Source organism: Erithacus rubecula, assembly GCF_903797595.1.
Source record: "Erithacus rubecula genome assembly, chromosome: 13".
NCBI lineage: Eukaryota > Metazoa > Chordata > Aves > Passeriformes > Muscicapidae > Erithacus > Erithacus rubecula.
In genome coordinates this window covers 6,438,411-6,449,991 of record NC_136665.1, presented here as the reverse complement: position 1 = coordinate 6,449,991, position 11,581 = coordinate 6,438,411, and the positions used below count along the sequence as shown (strand labels likewise).

The 11,581-nt window shown below is 48.1% G+C and overlaps 1 protein-coding gene across 1 annotated transcript; it reads right to left on the bottom strand.

The window, feature by feature from the left end:
* Window positions 1-4,424: 4,424 nt before the first annotated feature.
* On the bottom strand, window positions 4,425-11,421 carry ALAS1 (5'-aminolevulinate synthase 1). The gene is made up of 10 exons (XM_079317283.1): window positions 11,120-11,421; window positions 10,180-10,386; window positions 9,075-9,230; window positions 8,771-8,993; window positions 8,206-8,390; window positions 7,490-7,669; window positions 7,160-7,324; window positions 5,811-6,079; window positions 5,215-5,377; window positions 4,425-4,705 (listed from the first exon to the last, which is right to left on the bottom strand). Exons 1-10 carry the CDS (start codon window positions 11,313-11,315, stop codon window positions 4,545-4,547), a joined length of 1,905 nt encoding a protein of 634 aa, XP_079173409.1. The 5' UTR covers window positions 11,316-11,421; the 3' UTR covers window positions 4,425-4,544.
* Between the last annotated feature and the right edge of the window lie 160 nt (window positions 11,422-11,581).

The window sequence follows — 11,581 nt, the reverse complement described above, 5'->3', positions numbered from 1 at the left end:
GTCTGATGCTCTTTGGAGATCTCCTGGGTTTGCATGTTTGGGCATTCAGCAGCTGTGGGCTTTGGAGCTGCAAAGCAAATTGCTTGGACATGTCAAGCCAGGAGCCAGCAACTCTCACAACCTGCCTGCCCTGGCTGAGTCCAGCCCTCAGCACCCTGCAGGACATCCACACCTCAGCTGTGGCACAACCACGGTGCTGGCAGAGATTTTTACACTGAGCCACTCCAGAGCAGGAGGCAGCGTCCCTGCTCAGCCCCACTTTCTTTGTTATAGTGGCTGGTGATGTTGCAAGGTTGTGAAGATGCTGTGGGGGCTGTTCTCTTGCCTGGAGTGAATTCCTGCCTGGCCATAGGGAGGGAAGGCAGGAGGATGCAAAGCTAAGAGAAGAATTGAGAATGCCTGCAGAATGGAGTCTGCCTTCATCCTAAGCTCCAAATCCTCCCACTCCTCACCCAGGTGAGGACATTGCCATGGCTCAGGTTTACCCTCCATGCCCAGGATGAGATGGAAGATTTGCAAAGCCAGCTGTAAAATGCTTTAAAAAAACAGGTTCAATGCAAAAAAGAAAAAAAAAAAATCCAGTCCTGAATTAGTTTCCCTTTGACACAGAGAAGGAGGGAAGATGCTGCTATGCAGGAAGCAGCCTCAGTGCAGGAAAGCTCCCTCCGTATATAAATGCTAATAAGCCTGGCTGACGCCACCAGAGTCATTTGACAAGCTGAGTCACCATTCTCCTTTGGATCTTCCTCCCCTTCTGTGCTCTGTAGTTCTTAACTTGCCCAAATATTGAGGGGGAGTGAGGCTGTGCCCTTTCCCCACCTGTCCCACTCCCTGCCAGTGCAGCCATTCCAGGTGACAGCCCCCCTGTGCCAAGGCCCATGGTCATGGGACACATGTCCAGGAGCAGCCCAAAGGCTGGCCAGCCCTTCCATCCCATGTCATCCTGTCTCCTGTCTCATCCCTTCCCATTCTGTGTCCATTCTATCCTCCAGCCCATTCTCTATCTTCCATCCCTTGCTATTCTGTTATCACCTGTCCCCCACATCCTATCTCATGTCCATCTCTTTCCAGCTCATGCCTTCCTTTCCTGTCCCAGATTCTCTTTAAGGTTTGAGCTAAAAGTCTCTGCTGCTGCCCTACAAAAGACCTGTGGTTTGAGGCAATGCTTGGGAAACCCACACTTGGTCAGCAGTGACTTGTGTCACCTCAGGGCACCTGGGATTTGCCTGGCTGGGCAGGGGACAGCAGGGCACAACCTGCTTCAAACAGAAGGGGCAGCTGCAGGGCTGAACACCCACACAGCCAGCTGAGTGCTCAGGGTTTTCAGACTCACACAAAGGTTCATGGACTCCACGGCAAAGAAGCTGCAGAGTAAATGACAGGACTGTGATACTTTTCCTTATGGGATTCCCATGTGGGAAAGGTTGAAATCTCAGAGGAGCTAACTCCTTTGGTTTCTGCTCCCCTGAGATCTGAAGCAGAGGAATGCAAGAGAATTAGACCTGGTTGCAAGCTGAATGTGTGAATTCAGAAGCAGTTGGCACCAGGGCTGTGAAACCTCAGGTGCCCCTGGGAAAGGGAGATGAGCCCTTGCCCTCTTAAGAGCTTCATGCCCTCCCTTAATCCTTGGGGAATGGCAAGAAGCAGGGAGTGAAAGGCTATTTACCTGTGGGAGTAAGGATATCTGGGATCAGCCCCCCTGGGACTGGGCAGGATTGGGGGGCTGGGTGGAGAGGAGGGTGCCTAACCCAGCCTGGGGATGGTGAGGGTTTGGGATCAAGCTGGAGGGTGGCTGGGGCACAGAACATCTGAAATAACCGTGGACTCCAGCCATGCTGGTGCTGGGCTAGCAGCTCTGGGCCAGGGGCTACCTTGCATTAGGCTTCTGGTGCCTTGTGCCAGTGTGTGCCCCAACAAGAGTGGTTGTGGTGAGTCTATGCTCCAGCAGCAGCCAGGCTGCAGTGCAAGGGGTGTCCCCCAAAATAAATGGGTGCAAAGCATCAGGGAGAGCAGAGGTGTGAGTTTGGTGGTGTTAGTAATGCCCCTGACCATGGCAGGAAGAGAAACCTCTCCTCCCAGCAATGGGAACACGTGCTACTGCTTGCACCTGGAATGGTTTTGCTGCTCCTGTGGCACCTGGGGTTTCTCCATTGTGTAAATAGGTTGGGAGATGGAGGAGGCTATGAATTTAGGGCAGTGCAAGATTTAACTAGATGAATTATTTTATCCCAAACAAATGTTAGCCATGGCTTTATGGCTGCATTTTTGCTTCCTTACACTGCCACTGCCATTGTCTGGCTTTAAACATATTTTACTGATTACTTCCTCTATTATTTTCCAGGAACCAAATTAAAGTTTGCATAACTTATCCCTACTTATACAATCCCCCATTCAATATTTATTTGCTGGGAAACAATATGTGTTTATTTTTTCTTTCTTTGTTTTTTCATTGGGGAGAATTTATCCTTTCAATGTGCCATTGGATTTGTCTTTCTTTTGCAGTTAAGTGATGGATATCTGCTGGCCTCTTGCTGTGCCCTGGTTCTGCTTTCACACTTGCTTGCCAGTACTAGTGCTAAAGGTAATTTGTCACAGCTGAGGTGACAGAGGTGTGGAGGTACTGGCTGCCACGTGCTGAGGTTGTTCGTGTTCCTGCCATTTCAAAGGTTGCCAGCATAGAATCCTGGGGTTTGGTTCTATCCTGTGATTAATTTGGAGGAACGTTGGAGATTTCTGATAGCTGATACCTTTCCATGTCTTGTTTCTTCTCTTTGGTAGTACAAAGTGTTGAGTTGCTGTTATAAAAACTAGGAAGAAAAACTGGGCTTATTAACTGGTTTGTAAAATGGACTAGGCCAGTTCTGAAAGCTTTCAGTGAAAAAAAATTAGCAATGCAAGAGTCCTGGTGCTGTCAGAATATGGCCATATGTGAGTCAGCATGCTGTGTTATCTCCCACACACACTGATTGCTTACAGCTGTTCCCTGATTGTTGCCAGAGTTAGCAATGACATTGTTGGCACGTTATGGTGCTGGGGACAAGGTCCTAGGGAGAGGTTGATGGAAGAGCTGTGGCTTGTTATTTTATGTCTCCAGTTAATGCAGAAATATAAGCTAAAAGATAATGGGAAGAGCTCTATAACAGATGCATATGCAGAGTCTTGGGCCACAAAAGATTCATGGCAAGGCCAGGCCAGCTGGGTCACATTCTGTTTTACAGAACATCTGCACATGGCAGAGGCAGCAGCATCACCGTGGCTGGCTGGCAAAGGGCTTGACTGCCTGAAAAGTCAACTATTTTATAAAAACTCTTCTGAGAATAGCAGGGTGCTTCAGTACATGCTTAAACAACTGGTGACTTCCAGCTGATGGTTTTGCTTTAATTTGGGCTTCTATCTCCACCACACATGGCTCTTTGTGATATTATAATGGATCCCTAGTGGGAGGGAGCCTCACAGCACACATGAGAGCGTGACAGCAGGGGAAGTGCCAGGTGGGCTCCTTAGAGCCAGAAAACAAGAGTCCCTGGGAGAGAGTGGCTGTTCAGGGGCTTGTGAAAGTCACTGCAGCAGCTCCTGGACATGCAGGCACCTGCAAGGAGCAGTTCAGCTTGACTTCATGCCAATATTGACCTCTGCTGAGCACACGTGCTCACCCAGAGAATTATGTCCCTCCTGTTCAAAGCAGGCCTTTGCTACTCACCAAAGCATGAAATAAGATGGCAATTGGGTGTAACAGGCCTAAGGTTTCACAAGGGTTGTAAAGGCACTATTGGGTGTTGTCCTACAATAGCTTCTCTACTATTGTATTGCTTGCTGACAGTTTTTACACCAGTCTAGCTCTGGGTGCACTGAACAGCAGCTCATGCAGACCTGCAGAAACACAGGCAGCAATGAACCCACCTTCCAGCCCCTGCCACACCACCACCTTGGGCTTCTGTCAGGTAGTCAGAAAACACCACTTAATTAATTGCACTAGCACCTTTTCCCTCAGTGTAGGGAATGCCAGAAGGGGAATGCTTTGTGCTGTGCACAAAGCTACAAAGGAAGAAGAGGTAACAGAGGGAGATAGCATCTATCAGAACACATTCTAAATGCCTGCCTCCCAAAACATGGGTGCAAGCTGCTTATGCAACACTTCTCAAAGTACTAAAGCTTTAGTGGGCATGTAGAACTATACCTACATATTTTTAAAGGCTTTCAGGAAGATGCCCCAGATAAACTATTTTCTCTCTTCATAATAAATCAACCCTGTGCAGCAAGCAGTACTGAAGCTCTTTGAGCATAGTTACTGGACAGGCAGTAGTTCAGCTGAGGGGCATGAAGCTGTAGAGCACAGTTTTATTCCATCAAATGCCCTCCCAGCCCCAAGACTTCAGCTCCAGTTATGGAAGGGACACAGAGAAGCACACAAACACAACTGGGCATCATGGCTCTAGAAATTTATTTTCAGAGCGTAGTGCTTCAACTACAATTAAAATACTTGAGCAATTAAAAAATGCTACTGACTCAATACTAGAGCTGAACAACAACTAACACTGTTACTTTCATGCACTGACAGATACTAATTTGCTCATGCCACTGAAGTAGGCTCGTTCTCGTTCACTCATCACTTCAAAATGCAGGGGTCGTCTACAGAAGTTGCATTCAGCTGAGGAGTGTGGTTTCAGCTCCAGACCAACATCTTTCCACGTAGCCAGCAGTTTTTCTGTTAAGAAAAGTTTATCAAGATCAAAGTTTAAGCCTGGGTTGCTTTAGAGAAGCAGCAGAAGTGTTAGCATATTTATTCTCTTAACAAGTGAGCAGGGATTATAGGATTTCACTCTGACACAATCTACCTCTTGGAACAACTGGGCTGCAATTAAGTCTCAGCTATCCTCATATCACCTCTCCTGACAGGAGAGAGAAGAAGAATCAACTTTCTCTGGACAGATCCATGTTTAAGACAAGTTAACAGGGCAGCTGAGTTTGAGAACAAGTAACGTAAAGATTGGTTTGGACAATGCATGAGCAGAGCCCTGGCTGGGTACAGGTCTGCACTGGCCTTGCACCCTCTGTTCCCAAAGTCACAGTGCACTGGCCTCCAAGCAGAAAATGTGCAGGATGTGCTGCAGCAGTGGAAAGACACTGCCTAGCTCATGACATCTAAAACTTAAGTGCTTCCTAGTTTCATCTTTAGTACAAAGACTGCACAGGCAAGATAGTCACTGCACTCACCAATAAAATAACTCATCATCTGAGGGGTGTGGTGAGGTGTAGGAGCAATTCTGAGCAGTTCCTCTCCACGGGGAACTGTTGGGTAGTTGATGGCTTGGACGTAGATGCTGTGCTGGCTCATCAGCTTGTCACAGATCTCTGTATTTTTAGCAGCATCTGCAACCTGAAGTTCAAAATGTTAAGTTACAAGATCAACCAGAAGATGAGAGCTGGTAAAATTGTCAACTGTTTGCCCAAGTTAGCAAACCATAAGAATCCAATGGTGTGGTAAGCAACATGTAGCTGAGAAAGAAAGGCTAAAAATCTGTGTTGCAGAGCACTCTGGGCATAAGAACACCACTGCAGCCTAGGCAGGTAACCATTTACAACCCAAATCTTTTTACTAGTTTGTTAGCAGTTGCTTTATTTTCTGTATGCTGTCTGAAACCCCCAGTCTTTCTCCCCGCATTTTCTATTTACACCAGGCTTAAGCTTAAGCCACACTCCTGGCACGTGGCGAGTTTACACTTGGAGAAGGCAGTAACTAACACCGAGGGTCCAACGCGCTCAGGGACAGCGAGCAGGCAGCCCGTGCCAGCAGCGCCCCAGGCACTCACCCTGACGGGAATGATGTGGCTGGGGCAGTGCACCACGGGCAGCCCCGCGTCCATCAGCATCTGCCTCATGAGCTGGACGTTGCGCTGGTGCTGGCGCCTGAGCGCCTGCCCCTCGGCGCTCTTGAGCGTGCGCACCGACGCCAGCGCCCCGGCCAGCAGCATGGGCGGCAGCGACGTGGTGAAGATGAAGCCGGCGGCGTACGAGCGCACCGTGTCGATCAGGGAGCTGGTGCTGGAGATGTAGCCTCCCACACAGCCAAATGCTTTGCCTGAAGGGGAAAATAAAAAAAAAAACATAAAATCGAATGAATTGAAATATTGGAGCTTTTCACTTGAGGAATGGGTTATCCTAACCAAATACGTAATGCGGTCGTGGCACGCTCCAGCCCTGCCTCGGTAATCTCGTATTTACTCAGCACGTGGTACAGCTTGGTTTTTAAGCCAATCTTGATAATGTGGATCTAGTTACTGCACAGCAAGAACAGTTCATGTCTCTATCAAATATAAAAGTTTTGATTTTGGGGAGGAGGACCTTACAAGCCAAATCATCAAGCAGGGACTTCAACAGTGACCCCAAGTGATCAACAGTAAGTCTCTCAACAGATTTAAAATAATCTGTTTCAGGGATGCTAGAAATAGCTTTTGCTTCTAAGGAGCACAGAAGGCTGTTACAGTGATTGTGCAGTTGATACCAGCCCTCCTTTTTAAAGGAGTACAGAACACAGCCACAGACAGAACTAGGGTGTCTGATGAACACTTTTGCTCCTATTAGGCTGTAACCCAGCACTTTAAGTTCCAAAGGGCATGAACTTTCCTAGCAAATTTTATTTGTTTTGAAAGCTGTTTAAATAACCTTCCAATTTGCAGTAGTAAACTTACTCCTGAGCCTGCATTCTACTCAGGTAATAGCAGTTGCTTCAGTACTTGCCAAATCTCTTTACATAACTCCTCATCTCAGGTTTCTAGATTAGGAGCACTCCATTTCACATAAAGGAGCCACATAAAGGAACTAAGTACTACTAAATATAGAGAACTGCTCTACTAGCATTCTCACCTGAATTTCTTCTTGAGTTGTATAACATGCCATTGGAGGACTTTTTGCTAGCTTGCTTAAAGGAAAACCCCATACAAAGCTACCACAACTATTTCTAAGGCAGTGTAAGGAGCTTAACAGAAGCTTTTCAAGCTGTGGAGCACACTTAAATCCCTTGGGTTTTTTGAAAAATCCTAGGCCCCAGCAGCCCTTAACAAGTTCATTTGACTAGACTGATTTTGAGCTAACCCACTTAATTTGGCTGCTCAGCAGCTTTGCTGCCTGAGCTGGTGCAGGAGTGCCAGGCTGTGCATACCAAGCGTTCCAGAGATGATGTCCATCTTGTGCATGACCCCGTCCCGGTCTCCGATCCCACCTCCTCGCGCCCCGTACAGCCCCACGGCGTGCACCTCGTCCACAAAGGTGATGGCCCCGTGCTCGTGGGCCACGTCACACAGCTCTTCCAGGGGACACACAGCACCTGGGAACCAAAGCAGTGACTGACAGTTCAGGATTTCCTGTGGGACTGGACAAACCCCAGAAGAACCCCTGCACAACCTCTACAGCACCACACTTTGAGACCTCAAACACAGATGATTTGAGGACAAATTGCCCTAGAAGCAGAGAGGCTTTGATGTCAACTTACCATCCATTGAGTGAACAGTTTCAAATGCAACAATTTTAGGGGTGGATGGATCAGACTTTTTCAATAATTCTCGAAGATGGTTGACATCATTATGGCGAAATATATGTTTTGGCACCCTGCTGTTACAGATCCCCTGGATCATGGAGGCATGGTTTCCAGAATCAGAGTAGATCTCACAACCTGAGGAAACAGCCCAGATATACTGTAAGTATAGAAAGCATTAACTGATTCCTAGTATTGCATTATGTATGGGAAGACTTCAGGAAACAAGGGCAGCTTGTTCTTGAAAGTAATGCTCTTGATCAAAAGAGCAAGTTAGATATCATGAAGCAAGAATAACATTTGAGGTTTATTTTAGGTGTTCAAACTAACACAACTATTTTCTCAAACTCTCATTTATCTAACTCTCCTAACTTCTGAACTTCTAAGAGAGAAGTTCACCCCTTCCAATGGGAGGAAACTCCTGCTGCCTACAAGAACAGAAGATTGCTTGTCTAATTTCTCCAGCAGCTCCCAGCTCACAAATCTCAATCTCAGTAGATTGACACTGTCATTCGTATTGAACATAACTTGAATATGGTATTAAAACCAGCAAACCATACTCTGCTGATGGATTAGGATGAATCCTCACTTTGGACACCTATTTGCAAAACACATTCCCAACAGCTTGGGGCAAGGCTGTGTTTTTATGGCAGAGGTGCAGTTTGAGTTCTTACCTGGTAGCATTTTAGCTAGAGTGAAGAGGGTGGAGTCATTGGCTACAAAGCAAGATGAGAACAACAGTGCTGCATCTTTTCCATGAAGATCAGCTAGTTCTTTTTCCAAGTCGACGTGAAATTTACTTGTTCCTGATATGTTTCTCGTGCCTCCTGCTCCAGCACCATGTTGTTTCAGTGTTTCCCTAAAGAGGGCCCAAGAGAGGCATTAGCATTGCTGTGGAACATACAGAAGAGTAAAGGATCATTGCTGAAAATGTTCTGATACATAATCAGGACTGTTCTATAAAAACTGGCAGCAAAAAGCAGCTGTTGTGTCTTTGAGCAACCTGCACACTCAGGAGTCCAGTAAGGTCAGAAAGCAGTGACCAAGTACAGCTGCAATTTACCATCCAGTTTATCTGGTAACACCTGGGGGCTTCCAAGAAGATCCAAAGAGCACAATCAGTGACCAGTACACACAGTGCAGCCCTGGATCCACGTACCACAGCACAGCAATCAGTTTTCAGAAGCTTCCCACAAAACACAGCTTGAAAACACCTGCTAAGAACACAGCCCTACTCACATGACAGCTCTGCAGACACGAGGGTGGCGGCTCATGCCGAGGTAATCGTTGCTGCACCACACAGACACCTCCTTTTTGGTGATCAGGGAGTCGGTGTAGTCGTCGGCCATGGGGAAGATCTGCGCCTTCCGGTTCACCGTCTTGAACACTCGGTAGGTGTGATCCTTCTTCTTCTCATCTATCTTCTTCTCAAAGAACTGGTCATACTGGAAGGTGGATACAGCTGAAAGGAAACAGACACTTCAGCACATAGGAAATAATCACAACACACCAGGCCTCTGGGGGTTTTGCCAGACATTCTTACATTTTGGCAAGTTATCCTGAAGCAGATGAGAAACGCTTTCCGGTCTTTGCTTCAGCATAATATCCTTAAACTTCTTGAGCAAGCCACTCTGCTCTTCTCCCTCAGTCTCAATCTTTCTCACTGTGGAAGTACTTGGCATTTTGGCAAATTCCGTACCTACAGATGTCGCAATAAATTCCAGTGAGTTTGTTTGGTTTGAAACAGAGTGAAGTAAGTAATTCAGCAAAACAAACATTTAAAGTAAAACCAACATTTCAGTCTTTAGGAAGGACATGCCCAAAACCCCCACATTGATCCTGCTAGGATGAACTATTTTATTTGCTTATAAATTTGCATTGGACAAGACAGAAGGATTAGCCATGCTAATCAATCACAATACAACAGGCAATTTCCTTACAACATATTTGGTCCATCATGACTCAGAGAACCACACTAAACAGCTACAGCACTTACCTGAAAATATTAGTACACACCTAACTGAAGGCAGAGTTCTAGTCAGCTGCTTCCTTTTTGTTCTGTTAGCACAGGTTTATTTTTTAAGAACTATTTCACAGAAGGCAAACAGGAAAGTAAAATAAGCCTCCTGAGACATGCAACAAGGCTTTACTGATACTGCTGATAAGTTGCTTTGAAGGACAGCCCTTCAAGCTAGCCAACAGCCTTTAGCTCCATAAACACAAAAAAACCCACACCAAAAATCATTTGCTGCTTTAAAGCTTGGATTTGTGCTGGTACTTGCCTGGTGTCTCCACACTTTGCTCCATCTTTGGATGTAAAACCTTTGTCTAAACCAGCACCCTGGCAAAGCTCTCTTCAGATCTCAGCATCTGCTTGGGTGCAAGTGTATCAGCTTGACTCACACATCTAGAGCCAGCCAGCACATCAGAATACAGATCACTGTATTCCCACATCAAAATCACCCAGGGAAACCCTACACAACATCACAGATATGTCATTAACACCTACATTCTCCAGCAGCTTTTCCCTGCAGCCTCCCATAATCCCAACTGCATCATTCCAGTGGTGCCTGGCAGAACTGGCACACTCAAGTCAGGCACCAGAAGCTCTCAGGAGGAATCACTGCCTCAGTGCACAGAGAACATACCTTGCCTGTCCGCCTGCATTTCCTGCACATCCTCCTGCAGCTCCAGGCTGGCTTTGCAGAAAACATTGCTGTTCTTGTGGTTCATCTGAGCTGCCAGGAATGGGCATTTGGTAGCTGTACCCTGGCTAGTGCTGGCAGGTGGGTGGCCAGCAGGAGGCTGGGCTCCATCCACATTCTGCTGGGCCACTTCTTTGACAGTCTTGGCCTCTGAGATGGGGACAAAGAAAACACTTCAGCTTCATTTTAACACACTGACTTCAGATTTTTGATTTGCAATTAATTTGGCAGGACTCATTCAGAACTATTTAACTCAGCAGTCACCTTTTATTTATACAAGCACAAAATCCAAGTAACACCCAAGGGAGATCTGATTTAAGATGCTAGATCTAGCACTGTACCCTCTGAGGGGCAAAAATACCTCTCTTTCACTCCCGATGGGAATATTTAAGAAAAAGATTTAAGGTAAGACTGGATGTGACACTAAGTACCATGGTTTAGTTGACATGGTTGTGTTCAGTCACAGGCTGGACTCGAACTCAGAAGTCTTTTCTAATCTAACTGTGATTCTACGGATCTTCTTTCGAGGAGTTCAGAGATTTTTCAGCTGTGCAGCTTCCTCTGCTGCCAGCCTCAGCTCCTTCCCGAGTGCCTGGGGAAGAGGTGCCCAAGGAACATTCCCGGGTGGCGTGCGGGGCCACGGCACGGTGAGGAACCGAGAGCCAGGATCCCGGAGCCAGCGCGGGGCTCGCCCCGGCAGGCCGGTCCCTGATTCATGCCACGGTCACACATTTCCTTACCGCGGACATTTCAAGGATTAAGCAACCCCTGCCTCAGCGCTGCCTATTCCAGAAGTTTCCTCCCGAGACACGCAATGTCTGTGTTATTTCTCTCCCCTTCAGGGGCCCGTGTGTGACCCCGGCCGGCTCCCGGCCGTACTCACCGCGGCGGCCCGCGGGGGTCTCCTCCGCCTGCTGCCCGCGGGCGGCGGACATGGCGAGGGAGCGGGCGGCCGGCGGCGCCGCCTCCATCATGCGCGGGCAGTGCTGGGCGTACAGCAGCAGCGACGGCCCAGCCTTCTGCAGGAACGCCTGGGACACACGGGCCAGGAACGGGCAGCGCCGCACCACCGCCTCCATCCTCGCTGCTGAACAGGACACCGGAGGTGACGGCAAAGTGACACGGGCGACGCGAAAGCTACCCCGGGCTGCGCTCCCGCACTGCCGCCTTTATAGAGCCGGGGGCGCGGCGCAGGCGCGGTGCAGCCGCGCAGGCGCGGGGAGGGAGCGGGGGCGGTGCCCGGCGGCTCTGGGGTGTTGTGGGGTTGTGTGAGGGGCTGGAGGCAATGTGAGGGTGCGGAGGGTCCTCCGGGGGTTATGTGGGATTGGAGGCAGCGTGAGGGTGT